This window comes from Emericellopsis cladophorae, assembly GCF_022114955.1.
Source record: "Emericellopsis cladophorae strain MUM 19.33 chromosome Unknown NODE_37_length_229796_cov_116_624128, whole genome shotgun sequence".
NCBI lineage: Eukaryota > Fungi > Ascomycota > Sordariomycetes > Hypocreales > Bionectriaceae > Emericellopsis > Emericellopsis cladophorae.
In genome coordinates, this window is record NW_026250962.1 from 19,065 (window position 1) to 34,056 (window position 14,992).

The 14,992-nt window shown below is 55.9% G+C and overlaps 4 protein-coding genes across 4 annotated transcripts; 2 read left to right on the plus strand and 2 right to left on the minus strand.

Annotated features, from left to right (window-relative positions):
• Positions 1-2,362: 2,362 nt before the first annotated feature.
• On the minus strand, positions 2,363-3,975 carry J7T54_004199 (N amino acid transport system protein-like protein; the record flags this gene model as incomplete). Its single annotated transcript, XM_051507864.1, has 3 exons — positions 2,363-2,422; positions 2,485-3,044; positions 3,105-3,975. The coding sequence occupies 3 exons, from the start codon at positions 3,973-3,975 to the stop codon at positions 2,363-2,365; spliced, it is 1,491 nt and encodes a 496-aa protein (XP_051360923.1).
• A 2,734-nt stretch (positions 3,976-6,709) lies between these two features.
• J7T54_004200 (uncharacterized protein) lies at positions 6,710-8,024 on the plus strand (the record flags this gene model as incomplete). Its single annotated transcript, XM_051507865.1, has 2 exons — positions 6,710-6,813; positions 6,896-8,024. 2 exons carry the CDS (start codon positions 6,710-6,712, stop codon positions 8,022-8,024), a joined length of 1,233 nt encoding a protein of 410 aa, XP_051360924.1.
• Positions 8,025-8,411: 387 nt separating this feature from the next.
• Positions 8,412-9,848, plus strand: J7T54_004201 (20S-pre-rRNA D-site endonuclease-like protein; the record flags this gene model as incomplete). The annotated part of the gene is made up of 1 exon (XM_051507866.1): positions 8,412-9,848. The coding sequence occupies one exon, from the start codon at positions 8,412-8,414 to the stop codon at positions 9,846-9,848; it is 1,437 nt and encodes a 478-aa protein (XP_051360925.1).
• Positions 9,849-10,718: 870 nt separating this feature from the next.
• On the minus strand, positions 10,719-14,781 carry J7T54_004202 (S-adenosylmethionine decarboxylase proenzyme-like protein; the record flags this gene model as incomplete). Its single annotated transcript, XM_051507867.1, has 5 exons — positions 10,719-12,112; positions 12,162-12,504; positions 13,642-13,658; positions 13,889-14,696; positions 14,749-14,781. The coding sequence occupies 5 exons, from the start codon at positions 14,779-14,781 to the stop codon at positions 10,719-10,721; spliced, it is 2,595 nt and encodes an 864-aa protein (XP_051360926.1).
• Between the last annotated feature and the right edge of the window lie 211 nt (positions 14,782-14,992).

The window sequence follows — 14,992 nt, forward strand, 5'->3', positions numbered from 1 at the left end:
AATATTTCGGTCTAAGTCAACCGGTTTGTAGTTATATTTCGGCATCTCGATATCTCTCACGCCGCTTCCTTCTTCATAAGGCAGCACTTATTAGAGCCACTAGTTCATGTCTTAGTTTGAGATATAGGATTAGGAGTGTATTTCGCTTACACGATTGATCTCTTCGGTGTCTTCGTTATTTAATATATTCCCGGTAAGTCGACTAAATCCGGCCTTGAACTCCTTTACTCTCGCTCGTAGAGTCCGAGCGGTGGGTCGCTCGTTGAGTTTGCTAACCGACTGATCCTTATAGAACCTCTAAAAGTCCTCTAACTTATAAAGCTCTAGGATAGGAGCCCCATTATAAAGACAGGATTCTTTATATTCCTTAAACGGTCGCTTATACTCCGTCTTAGCCTAGTTCTAGCTATTGCCAGTTAGCGGACGAAAATACTAGGATCGTGTCGTGGGGCCGTATACTGCAAATATGTTTAGGATAGAATCTTACTTCGCGAGGACTTTCGGGTTATAATTATTAAGTCGCCTTTGCTTGTCACGATCAATATACTATTCATAATACCAGCCGTTTGATCGGGCTCGTTTGGTAACCGAGGCCGGGTCGAAACGTCGTACTCGCGAAGGAAGGGCGGGCTGCGATATGGTTAAGAAGCATGGCGGCGACGGGAAGCGATAATCAGGGGGGAGCCTCGATTAAATACCTATCCTCGCTATCTTCACCCTATCCTCGCTGACTAGCCTGATCCCGTTTGGAGCTCATATGTTCCGCGTTTGTGTTTTCGGAGACGTGATAATTGGTTGTTGAATCGCGTTCCTGCAGGTCGCGCGACATGTTGAAGAGGGCTCCGCCAGGCACCCATACATGGCTCAGTCAGCACGGACCACCTTTCGAGAGCCAGCTGCACGATTTCCTCCAAGTCAAGCGGGACCCGATGCGGCCCAGGACGTAGGTATTATTGTCGTGCTTGACCACATAGTCAGGCGGATCGTGTCTCTCGGTGAGAAACTGCTGGGCGGCGACCGCCTCTGTCGAGACGGGCGAGAGCCAGCCTATGGTGTACTTAAGCGGGTCGGACATGGTGGACTGCCGTGAGATGCGCTATGCACTGCTCGGGGCCGGAAGCGAAGAATAAGAAGCAGAGATATTGGAAGTAAGATAAGACTGCTTTTTTAACCGCCAAGCTGAGGGGTTCCAAGCTCCATGCAGGAGTCAGCAGGACGACATCAAATGACTACTTTGCGCGGCCGTTTCCCAGAATGGCCAGGGTAAGCTCACTCCAATCAGGACGGGGTTCGATTCTCTGGTGTTGACTGCGCGCTATTAGTATCGGACCCGGTTGAAAGGAGAGTGAGGAACTCGCCTCTCCTCCCTTGACCCTCTCTAGAGCTGGCCCTGAAGCTACAACAAGATCTTGCCCGTGTCCTAGTCCGTATCGACACAAAAGGGAGGGCGAAAGCCCAACGCATGAACGCAGAGCACCATGTGTCCAAGGTGATTCCATACTTTCGCAAGCCAAGACATGTCCTGCTGTTCAAGCTCGACGTGATGCTTCTCTTCTGAATGTTTGTGGCTGGCGTGGGATATGTCCCCCTCGGCACGGAAAAGACGAGAGTCATTGGCACCGTACTCACTCGACAAAGTCGCTAGCGCTAGTGTGTCTGGCACAATAACCCCATTAAGAGTGGTGCCAATATTGGGTAAAAATTACATTGCAGCCTGGGAGCGACATGAAGCTCAAGGGCCGCACACAGCCGTTAAGAGATTCGCACTTTCGCACAGGCGCATATCCACAGCATTGAACCATAGGGGGCTAGACTTTGTTCACTAGCGCTGGCGACTTTGTCGAGCTAGTACGGTACTAGCAAACCGTGTGCTGCGCAGCTTATCAAGGAGCTCGAACAGACGGCCACCATGCAGGCCTCTGCGTCTCCGGCATGTGCGAGGACCTGAAAGTTCTACGGCAACGAGCTCGTCGAGTTCGACGCCTACTGCTCCATAGGCTACGCCATTGGGCTCGTGCCCGGCCAGCTCATCCAGACAAAGGTAAGGCCCGTCCCTCTTCTGCAAGGTGACATGATCCAAGGCATCGACTCGCGCTTCAAACTGAGTTGAAGTGGGCTGGTGAACCGTGCCATTTGCCATTTTTGACTTTAAGCAATAGCGTGTGCTCTCTCGTGTCTTATCTTCGTCCGACGATATCGGAGCTGTTAGTCACTCGCTCGACTGCGGAGAACTCTTGATTGTGAACCTTGAGAAACAAGTTGATGATACGCTAGTTGGAACGCTATGATACCAGCCGAGAGAACGCCTCCATTTGACATGTCTCGTAATCGTACAACCTGTGGCGGACGAGCCTCGCCTTCTTTACGCGACAGGACTGCAGGAAAAGACGCCGCGCACCTTGCCCTCTGTAAACTGGTGGACCTGCACATTGTTTGTTAGCTGAGATGCTGCAAGACGCGATGCGTTGTGAGAGGGTCACGTACAATATCCCAGATACTCGAGTAGGTACCACCGATGAGAATGGCAACGCCCACGACAAAGACGGCGGCGTTGACGATGCTCTTGTAGAGGTTGGCCCCCTTGTGCCAGGGGCCCTCCTTGAGGAGCATGAACCACATCAACGCGGGGAAGTAAAAGGTGAACCCGGTGATGAAGAGCGCCGAGGAGAGCGACAGGAGGTCGTTGAAGAAGGGGATGACCTCGGCGATGATAAAGGCAATCACAGTGATGACGGTGATCAGGACCAGCCATGAGATCCAGCCCTTGGGCGTGTTGATGTAGCGGGTCACCGAGTTCGCGTACATGCGGCCGTGCAGATAGCGTCCAACGACGGTGGTGTTGATCGAGCCCGAGATGAAGATGACGGGGAGGCCGAATCCGTAGGCAAACTTGGCGACCAGGGTGCCGGCGGACGACAGGGCTGGGGACTCGACGCCGACGCCGACGAAGGAGTAGACAATGGCGCCCGTGAGGGTGTAGATGATGATTTCGGTGATACCCAGAGCCCAGATGGACTTGACGTAGTCAGTAGGGGTGTGCATCTCTGTCCAGATGTTAGCAATGCACTTGCTCACTCTGCTGTCCGCTTCGTTCGAATACGTACCAGCCATCATGCTCATCTGAGTAATGGCGAAGCTGTAAGCAAACACAATGTTGGTGACTGCGATCACAGCATCGACCAGGCTGCAGCCTTCCTTGGGCCAGGCAGACCACGGCACGGCGGCCATACCACCTGGTTGATCGGTAGCCTGGATGCCGGTGGCGATCATGGTAATGCCAATAGCTACCACAATGGAACCAAAATCAATGTACCCCAGCCACGCGAGCTCCGTGAAGGTGGGCGGGATGGCCAAGATCAGCAGAATGATCGCCGAGACAACGCCCCAGACCACGGCGCATGTGCCACCGCCCGAGATGGTCTGGAAGGCGATGGTGCCCGTCAAGCAGTGAGAGCCTACGAGGAAGGTGAGCTGCAGCACAAACATGGCACCGACAATCTCGTAGCCAGCGCGTCCGAAAAGCAGGCGACCGGCGTCTGCGTAGTGCGAGACCTCGGGGAACTTGAGCTTGACCTGGCCGACAATGTGCGAGGTGTAGATGGCGACCAGACCGAGGCCGACGCACAGAATGACACCGGCCACCATGCCCAGTGTGGCGAACGCTGACGGCAGACTCAAGCTGCCGAGCGCAATGGCCTCGACAATGAGGATGATGGTGAGGCGCTTCCACCCCAGACGGTGGAATTTGGCGTGGCCCTCCTCGGCCTTTTGCTTCTCCTCGTCTGTGGTGAGGGCCAGCCTCGACATGGGGCCGTTGGCGCCGAGGACCCCAGTTGTGCCGATGGTGTCGCTGCCGCTGTCATCATGCGTGCGTTCGCGTGCCTGCTTCTTGGAGTGTGAGGGGGACACCGGGTCGGACACGACGTGGGAGACATCCTGGCCCGTTGTCTCGGGGTAGTTCTGGTTGGGCGACATGTTTGTAGGGTGCTCTTGGGGGGCGGGCAATGTGCTGTGGTTGAAGTTCACGCGAGCACAACGTAGAGCCCGTGGTAAGAGGGTGAAAAGAAAACTGGCAAGTGGTGACAGTAGTGAGGGGCAGAAGGAAGAGGAGAGGGAGAACTGGAGGGAGGTCGTGCTCTTTTCAAGTCTGTGTGTGCCTGGGCCCCAAGTCCCCCAACAATAGTGGGCTGGAGGGACGGAGATATCGCAGGTACTTGTATGGCAATTTTGAAGGAAGGAACAACCCTCGTAGCCAAAACTCTAGATAAGGCACACGAAAACAGCCAACCCCGGAACGGCCTGTCCAGGCACGTCGCCTTATCTCAGATCCTAGGCACGTCCGGGACCGCTACTGCGCGGACATACTCGTTGACGAGAACTTGGGTGGGTCAGGAAGCTCGCATGGCGCCGTCGCCTAGGCCGGTTCTTCCTCTCTGGCGGGACGGGATAGGCTGAGCGAACGGAGACGTAGTCAAAAGAAATGTCATGGTACGTAAACGCACGTTACCGAAAGGCTAAAGCTTCCTAACCCTTGTGTTGGCCTGGTCGCCCCAGATTGTCCCCCGCAAAGCAGCCCCAGGTTCGCAGGATCGGAGAGGCCTTCAGAAGTTCAGTCACGGGCCTGCGCGCGCGTGTGCGTCGTGATGCCCTGAGGACGGCTATTCGGAAGGTGTTGAGCATTTTCGTGAGGGTAATCTGGTGGATCTTCTGACACCAGCTTTGGGAGGGTTGACTCGAGACGTCATGTTGAAGATCCATAGCAGATCCATAGTACGCCCGGCAGGCCAGTCCCGGCCCATGTCCGGCCTGGTGCAAACCCCCGGCTCATCGCGAAGGCCCCTGGCGTACGTGCTTGAATAGGTATCATAATCGTCCGCGTGACCTATTATTGATGATGAAGGCAGTTTCCCTTGCCATGAGAGTGTGGGAGACTGCGTCGACGTCGAAGCCATGAAGCCTCGGAAGATATTTCGTTCCCTCAGCCCACATACCGCATCAGGCAGTATTGGCGGTTTGGCACAGCAGCGATCTCATTGCCAAGGCGGCAGCGACGGGACGGCCGCACCGGCTGGGCCTCTCACAGCACAGCATTCTGCGTTTCGTTGCTAAAGGGGGGGATGACTGCCGACAGCCATGTCAGAGCCGCGTCAAGCCTCCAACGTCAGGGTTTTGCAGAAGCACGGACCCTTGAAATTTCTGCTTGGCAGCAGAACAACATCGGCCCCTTCTGGCCGTCGCTGAGTCGTGGCTCGTTGGGGCCAGCAACGAACCGAAAGACCATTCTCGCCATTGAAGATTGGTTGGTTGAGTGCAAGCAGAACTTTTACGTAGTACCAATCGCGCTCATTAGCTCCTGGTTGCATGGACGCGTGGTGCGGCCAGCGCTTCCACGGGTATCCAGCCGCACCTCCATGGTGACACGCATGGGAATGCCGGATCACTGCATGTTTCCGCATTGCATTCTTCGAGAACATTTCCGCCTCGGGAACAACGACATAGCCGTTTGCCTGTTTGCACGTACACGGCAGGTTGCTAGTGTGAGAGAGAAAAGGCACAGGACGATGGACATTTCTAAGCCTCAGTTGATAACACCTGGTTCTCCCTGTGCTACCTGATAATTTCTAGCCGATGCACCCATTCCCTTCAGATCTTCGAAGCGCTGTCCAGAGTCCATGACAAATGGATTGCTCGGGCATCCACTGCGCATTGACAATCCTGCGTGGATCTCGCGAATTCCCGTGAAGCAGCTCTCGGTGAATGCCCGAGCAAAAAGAACTTCTCGTCCATGTCACCACGCTGCAGTTTTGTCGTGTCATACGAGGACCAGTTTTCGTAATGAATTTTCAGCCAGTGGGTTTGTCGAGCCTCATCTGCTCCATCGCGAAGCCCACTCGGCGCCCTGAGCGGTAAATGGGGCTGAAACCTTCTAGAAGCTCGTCCGGAGCTCCAACTCCAATTTCTAACGCTCCAACATCGACTCCAGGGCCAGGGCCAGGGTCCGTGATCTTTGAGCGTATCGCGGACAAGTAAAATGATGACTAAATAACTAATAGCCTCGTGTCATTGAAATAGGATCTGCTGAGCCTTCGAAGATGGTCGCCATGTAGCGTCCGGCCATGGCCCATGCGTCAGTATATGTACGTACGGTAGTCGGAGCTTCGGAAGTCCAGTACTCCGTATACGTATCCGTACACCTCAGTGGATTTCCGGCCTCAGGGCCGCCTCAAAGCAGAAGTTCTGCATACCCTAGACTATATGAAAGATCTATCATGTGACCTTATTAATAATCCCCGGCTACGCCACAGATGGCGCAGCTATATTGTGGCTGAGCCAGCAGTGGCGTTGTGGCGGAACTAGAGAGCCGGACTCAGCCTAACGGGAAGCGACGCGGCGCACCCCCAGAATCAAGCTTACCTACCTGACTAGTAGACTGGCTGAGCCCCTTGTTATAGGCTCAACCCAAGATAGAGTCCGCCACCCCGCCTTCACTGACATCATCAGCATCATCGTCAACGAAGGCTTGTTGGCTCTTTAGGAACGCCCTACCTGTTTCACTAAGCATACTTCGCCTTGCGTGAACTTCCCAACGACACAATTTTGACGCATCCCACGTTCAAGCATTCGATAAGCCAACAGTACCGCTCAAACCATTCAGAAACGTCATTGGCAGCCAGGGCACCCCGCAAATCCCCCATCTCGCATACTCGCAATGCAGGGCTACGCGTCGCCCTCTCCGGCGGCCTCTAATCCTGCAGGTGGTCCTCCGCTCCCCGAGGGTTGGATATCTCAGTGGAACGAGCAGTACCGAGCCTGGTAAGTTTCCATATGTCGGGTAGTGCAGCAAGCGCGCGCCCAGTGTCGCATTTGGAAGCACCGGTTAACCCCGCATACATAGGTTCTTCGTCAACACTCAGACTGGAGTATCACAATGGGAGCCTCCTGCAGGTGCGCGACCTCCTGCGCACCCGCCTCAACCCGGCGCAGGCGCACCTCCTGCCCAAGGCCATAATACTGGAACGAACCCGTTCCGTCCCAATCCGACAGCACATCAAACGCAGGATGAGGCGCTAGCAGCCAAGTTACAGGCAGAGGAGAATGCGCGACACGGCCAGCCGTCGCATTCTCCAGCGCCGCCGCAATCCCATGGCGCCATCCCACCCGCCGCGGCAGGGAGTGACGCTGAGCTGGCTGCTAAGCTTCAGGCCGAGGAAGAGGCCCGCGCGCGAGGCCATTCCTCCCAGCATGGCTATCCTCCCTATGGGCCAGGGCAAGCAGGCGGGCCGCCGCCGTTCGGGCAGCAGCCATCGTACTCTGGTGCACCACCTGGCGGGCCGGGTGGCCCATACCCTCCTCAGCAAGCGTACGGCGGCGGTCTGCAGCCTCCGGCATCATATGGTCAGTCGCCAAGCCCGGGCCCGCACCCAGACCAGCCCTACGGACAGAGTCCCGGACCATACCCCCCACACGGCCAGTCGCATCAGCAACAGCACTATGGACAGCAATCCCAGTACGGCCACGAGGCTTCCGGGAGCGGATCAAAGGGCAGTGGTGGCCTCCTAGGGAAGCTTACCAGCAAGGCCAAGAGCAAGCTGGCCGCTGCTGGGCTGGGAGGTGCCGCAGCCGGCGCCGGGCACGGAATGTCCCAGCATGGATCGCACCATAACCAGCACGGTAATGCTGGGTATCCTGGACAATACCAGCAGTCACATGGTCAGTACCCCCAGCAAGGACACTATCCTCATCATGGTGGATTTGCGCCGCCCGGCATGCTGCACAAGAAGAAGAAGAACAAGTTGGGGATGCCATTGGGCGCCGCAGCCGGCGGTATGGGTGTAGGCATGCTTGGCGGTGCCCTCCTGAGCGGTGGCATGGGCGGTGGCCATGGCGGAGGCTACTACGGCGACGAGCAGCAGGGTGAATATGGCGGCGATGCGGGCTCCATTTCCAGTTCGGACCCTGGAGGCAGCGACTACTCGGGCGGTGGTGATGATGATTTTGGTGGGGGCGATGACTTTGGAGAGTAGACCATGTTTGTTGCGCGACAGAGATGCGCGGTCTTCGGTTTCTCATATGAGCGGCTTTTTATCTTCAAGATCGCAGTGATATTCCCCGCCTTTCCATAAATCGGTAGTCTTCGCAGACATTTATTCAATCGAGATTGCGCCCGACTGGTATTCGATACCTTCTTCTCGAGGACATGAACGTGATATCCATCCCTTATCGTCCCACCAAGAAAATTTCCGATAAGAAAAATTGCCCCGCCATCTCCAACCGAAATATCTCCCACGGTCGTTGCCAGCATCTCTTACGTTACGCCCATTACGAATAAATAAATTCCGCCGCCGATTTCTGCTTGTCTTCGACATCCTTTCATAATCCCTCCCAGCCTTCCCTGCGTTGATCCCGCGATCATGGCTGATCAAGCGCCGACAACCACTGCGCAACCCGCCGAGGCGGCCCCCTCCACCCAAAAGCCCATCCACAGTCTCGTCGTCGACACTGGGCCTCTCATCAAGAACGATCCTCCGGCTGATACCCTCCGCTCGCGTGCCGAGGCACTCTACATTCTCCCCTCTGTCATCCCCGAGATCCGCGACACGGCGACACGCGCACGAGTGGAAACGCAGCTTCTGCCCTTCCTCACACTACGGTCGCCTGCGCCCAAGAGTGTCAACCACATTATTGGCTTTGCGAGGCGTACTGGTGACTTGGAGGTGCTCAGCAGGACGGATATAGAGGTGCTCGCGCTCGCCTACGAGCTGGAGCTGGAGAAGAACGGAGGTGACTGGAGGCTACGGAACCTGCCCGGGCAAAAGACGTTGAACGGAAAGCCTCCTTCAAAACAGGATCAGACGGAGGACAATAAAGGCGCACAAGAAGAGGGCAAAGATACCGAACAGACTGTCGCAGAAGAACCCAAGGAAAGCACAGAGGAACAGTCTGCGAGTGCGCCGGCTAAGGTGTCTCGAGAGGAGGCAGACGAGGCAGCACTCGACAACGGCATCGCCAAGCTCGACATTGACGCCAAGGGTTCCAACAAGGACGCCGTCACCGACGCCGAGACGGCCACGCTCGAGGCGCACAATGTGCCACACGAGTCTGTCGAGGCCACAGATCTGACAGACAAGCCCCTTGTATCGGGCGAAAAGGCAGACGAGGTCCCCCTCGAAACGGAGGAGGGCTCAGAGCCCGAGGATGACGACGACGGCGACTGGATCACCCCGACCAACATCAAGAAGCACAAGGCCAAGGACACCAACACCTCTGCAAAGGAGGGCCAGACCCCTGTCACGCTTCAAGCTGCCATTCTCACATCGGATTTCGCCATGCAGAATGTCGCCCTCCGCATGAACCTCAACCTCGTCTCTCCCTCGCTGGCGCGCATCTCCCGTCTCAAGACGTGGATCCTCCGCTGCCACGGCTGCTTCAAGACGACGCGGGACATGGAGCGCCGCTTCTGTCCGACGTGCGGCCAGCCCACGCTCACACGCGTCGCGTGCACCGTCGACGACAGAACCGGCCAGGTGACCCTCCACCTCAAGAAGAACTTTCAGTGGAACAATAGGGGCAACGTCTTCTCGGTCCCCAAGCCGGTGCACGGCACGGCCAACGGGCGGGCGCCGCGCACCAAGCAGAACGGAGGCGGCAAGAACCGCTGGGGCAACGAGCTCATCCTCGCCGAGGACCAGAAGGAGTTCACCAGGGCGACGGACGAGCAGCGCAGGACGCGCAAGAAGGATGTCATGGATGAGGATATGTTGCCGGGCATCTTGACCGGGCACCGTTCGGGTGGTGCTGACAAGATCCGCGTGGGGGCTGGGCGGAATGTCAATTCCCGCAAACGGTAGATTCAGGCCAAGCGTACAAGTCATCACGCGTAGAATATAATGAAGCGAGGGAAATGAATCCGTCGAGGGCAGAGAAATCAACCTCAACGGTTCTGATGCATTTGATCCTAGAACTTACGTCCTGTGTATAACGCCGTGACCCAAACTCCATTCAAAAACACTGCGCATTGAGGCATCTCGCGCCAAAATCTCTCCTTTCCTCCGCTGGTTCTTCGTGCCCTATGTGTGGGCCTTTGATATCATTGTCGTTCTCAGTATGTTGGTCAAGCTTACTCCTCCTCTGCCAGAATGTTAGCTCAGTTATTTCACGAAGGGTTCACAAGGTCACCCACTCTGCTGCGTCAGAAGCAGACCGAACCGCCTCTTGAGAGTGACACGCTGCCTCGACCACTTGTCGTCAGGCGAGAAGCGCGCAGGGTGCGCCGACTTGGTGACCTGGCCGTGGTTGATCTTCTTGAGGGTGTAGAGGCGCTTGCCCTCAGAGTCGAGTGTGTACATGAGATGCATTGTGGCAGTAGTGGGTGTCGTCAACGGCGTGAAGGTGCTTGGAATTAGGGAATTGCGGCGTCGTTTACTATGCTCGTGGTGGTGATGTTCAATTGGGGCTGGCAAAAATTTCCTAGGCAATCTGCTATCACGTGCGCCCCTGCTTTATCGATAAGCTTCCGTTTACGCGCCCCACAGCGACGTCCCGTCCTTCAACAGCCAATCATACATGCTCTCTCATAAAAGTGTCAAAATGCAACAATGCCCACCTAGGAACATGAAGATACATTTATCCCAAAAAATTTAGACATCTGTATTGTACTATATCCAATCGACAAGCTACAAGACAGAACATGGCTTCAAAACAACTCCTACCCAGGTGACTCATTCAACCTCCCCAACCCTGGCGGTCTTGTCACCGACCCAGCCATCGCGCTCATAGAAGCGAAAGACAAGATCGTAGTCTTCAAAGTCATGAACAATGCGGTCCACGCGACGATAGCCCTTGACAGGGTCCACCAAGGTCCGGCGAGACGGACCCTTGTAGATACCGTCCTCAGCTCCGCTCGTGTCTGCGCTCTTGCCCTTGGCCTCGAACAGGGTCACGCTGAAACGGCCAGGCTGGAAGATGTTGACCACATTCTCGATAATCTCCGCAGTGGTGCGACCCGTCTGGCTGCCAGGGACGTTGGTCTCAAAGGAGGCGTATGAGCACTCGGGCTCGGGCGTGACGTGGACCGTCCAGTAGTGGCCGCCTTTTGTTCCCATGTGCCCGGCTGTGGACACGGGAGGCACAACACCGTTGGCCGAAAATCCACAAGGCCCGAACAGGTAGGCATCGACGCGGGCGTCGGGGTACACACTGGTCGGGTACACGTCAGAGAGGCCGCAGTTCTCGGAAACAACAGTACCCAGCGCGTGGCCCTCTGTGGTCAGGGCTTCCGTTTCGTCGAGCTTCTGAGCCGCTCCGTCGCCTGAGCCGACATTGTCGAACACGTCGACTTCATCCAAGCTTCCCAAGCTTTCTTGAGCCTTGCCTCTGGCGTCTTCAGCCTCCACTTGCAGCTTGCTGCTGGCAACAGCACTAGCGTTGGCAAGGTAGAATTGCTTCGCGTTCTCCTGGTCCAAGTCGGTCATCAGAATCTCCAGAGTTTCGTCGTTGTTCTCAGCTGTGCCATTGATAGCCGCCAAGCCGTTGGTCATCTCAGGAGCGTGCCCGTTGGCCTCGACGTCGGGCGTCCGAGGAGGCGTCATCGCCTGGTTGGGAGAAGTGATGTACAGGTACCAGTGGTCTCCATTCATCTTTCCCACCATGTACGCGCTGCCACCATCAAACATGTCATCCAGATACTTGACCTCCTGCTTCCAGCTACGGTGGGGTCCCTGCTGCTTGTCGGGAAACAAGAAGTTCTTGCGGCTGTAGAAGACACGGTACGGAATCGCAGTAGCGCGGATCTCGTCAGCCTTCTCGGCCTTGTGGAACGGGAAGCCGGCATCCAAAGCGGCAATATGCAGCATACGCTGAAGACCAAGGAGAAGGGTGGTCGTGCCGCACGTCTTGAGGATGAGCTTGTGGGGGAAGACAAACATGCTGGACTCGGACAGCAAGTAGGCATCGACTGCGTCAGACTTGAGAACCGACAAGATCTTGCAATTGACCATGTCGAGCATGCTCACCCATGTATCAGCGGCAACGGAACGCAAGCCATCAGGCTGGGCGCCGGCCGGCAGGTCGTCAGGGCTGGGAGAGAACCAGACTTCAAGAAGCTTCTCGGGTCCTGCGCGGGTCAGTCAAGCTGTCCAACCTTATGAACATGCATCACGTACCTTCGAAAGCGTTGCTCGAGTCGAGCTCCGCGGCGACATCGTGGTTGATGGTCAGGTGAGGTGTCGCATCGGAAGGAGAGAAGGTGTAGTTGTTGGGAACTGATTGGCTCGGCATCGTGGTTGATCGAGTGCCAGGAGCACCTGGGAACCAAGGCTGATGAGGGGAGTGGCTGGAAGATGCCTGACTGTCTATGCCCGTATGGCAGAGTCCGCGGAGCACTAGCTGCCGCTCAAACAGACCTCGCGGTGTCTGTCTGAGAGAGTAGGCCCACAGGAAGTGGTTGTTCTCGAGGAGCTGGCGGAAGCCAGCAGCAATGAGCTGCTTGAGAAGTCTTTCGAACGCCTAGAGATAGACGTTAAGGGGGCCGGAGGCGGAGGTTGTGAAGAAACCGTTCTTGCGACGGAATGGTGGTACGGTGGTAGTCGTCCGATACCTGTGGTGGAGTATCGGATCTGGTACAAGGCTTGAGGTCGGAAAACGGGCAGGCGGTGTATTATGTTGATGTTTTTGATGAGAGACGTGTTATCGAGGCCTAGTTCTGTTAGCTGTTGCGCGAGTAGCGGTCTCCTCTGGGTGCATACTTGGAAGGGCGCGAGAAGAGGAAGCGTAGGAGATCAGTCGAACGCATAGAAGGCCAAAGGATGAATTCTAGTACAACCAGTGGCCGGCCGTGGCGGGCAGGTATCAAGTATAGAGCAGATGCAATGGTCTACTCTCTTATGTCTTCATCGGGAGCTCCGTCTAACCAAAAAAAAAAGTTTTGGTCTGTTTTGCTTGGGGAGCCGATCGTGAGACGACTGACGTAGCCGGGAGAGAAACTTTTTGCGCACGCGGGGTCAATCTGAAGCGAAGAGCGCCGTCGCTTTGTCGAGGAGAAGGATAAATAGATTGTGCTGTCAATTGAAGTAGCTGAAAAGGCAGCTTGCCGAGAGTCGGTGAGAGATTTTCACTGCAACCGAACGTGGGTGCTGGGCTCAAAACAATGGCGGTGGTCCAGGTCCAGGATTTGACCGATTTCGACAGATGTGCAGTTGGGTAGCGGGTTGGGCAGAATTTCGCACACGTAGCTGCAGTGACTGTCATTCTGTGTCCAGGCACGGGCGGACTAGGTGCGGAAGGAGCCCCACCAGCCCGTTCCTTCCCCGATGGAGGGGCAATACCTAGCAGGAACAAAAAGTCAGCATCCCACCATAATATCGAAATGGCATATCCACGGGATTGTTTCCTGATGCTGAAGGCCGCCTGAAGTGTGCTTTCACCGCTGAGCTGGGCGTTTCAATTGTATCTAGCGTTTACGTGGATCAAATGCCCAGTAGGGTTGATGCCCGATAGCCGTGATTTGTAAAGCCCGTCATTCCTGCAATTCCGAGTAATGAATGGTACGTCATATCAAAATGGGCTTTTCATGCGCTCGTGAGCAGCCAGGAAGGTTGAGTTGAACTAAGCGAGTCGCAAAAACCTCTACTGACCCTGACATACGGAGTACAGATCGGTGTCTAAGTCGCAATCAATTAGTGTTTTAAAAGCCGGCCAATCGTAGCATGGGGTGGGAGTTAGGGCTGATGGTCAACGTTGCGGCTCGCCCCGATTCTTTAAGCCTGAGCATGTCTACAGGTATGAGCCTTCCACGCGGGTATCAAATGTAATGTATTTCACCTCGCACCAGACGCCGTGATCTTTTCTACAAGACCCCCTGTGAGTCCGTTGAATACGTGTGACAACGCACAGTCCTTGTACTTATCCACGAGCGACCCCTTGTCCTCCGCGTCTGGAATCTCCGCCACCTTGCTTGATATATCATGGCCAGCAACCTCTGTCCCTACTGGGTATGTCGGTCTTCTCCCCTCTTCGATCAGAGCAATAAACTGCGCGTCCATCGGCACCGATCCCAGGAACGGCACCTTGAACTCTTCCGCCATGACCTTGCCGCCCCCTGACCCAAAGATGTCGGTGCACTCTGAGCAGTGCGGGCATACGAAGCCACTCATGTTCTCTACGACACCGAGCACCGAGAGATTGGTTTTTGCGCAAAAGTTGAGCTCCTTTCGCACGTCGGCTGTAGCCACCGCCTGAGGAGTCGTCACTACAACGGCACCTGCCACCTGGCCCGGTAGGGCGTCGCGCTGAAGCGTTTCCATCAGGGAGATGTGTTCGTCGCTTGTCCCCGGCGGCGTGTCGATGAGCAGGAAGTCGGTCGGCCCCCAGAATGCGTCTTTGAGAAACTGTCGAATCATGGCTGTTTTCTTTGGCCCACGCCACACGACGGCATCGCCTCTATTCGGGAGTAGGAACCCCAGGCTCATCGCGTGCAGACTGCCAATATTCTCCTCCGGTTTCGCTTCGTGTACGAGCACGGGCGCCCAGCCGCCAGGGACTTGTGTGACTTTGGACGCTTCGATCGAGAGCATGCGCGGGATGGAGGGGCCGGTGAGGTCGACGTCGAGAATGCCGACAGAGTGACCGGCGAGAGAGAGCGACAGCGCAAGCTGTGTTGTGACGGATGACTTGCCGACGCCTCCTTTCCCGGAAAGTACCTGGTCAAAGTTTTAAATAAGCGAGGTTGTCATGCTGGTTCCTCTCACGTACCAGCACAATATGCTTGACCTTCTCTAGGCCCATGGTGGCGCAATGTCTGGATGATGTTGATAGCCGCGTTCGGGGTTTATACGACGGGATAGGGAACACTGTTTGGATTGCGAATCTGAAAAGGCTCGGGGGTGGTTCTTATGAGTTTGGTTTGCTTATCAAGCAAGCAACCATCGCGAACCGAGAAATTGTTGCCGATGACGGCGGAGGGGCATCGCTTGGTGGGGTGAGCCGTGAGCGCCAT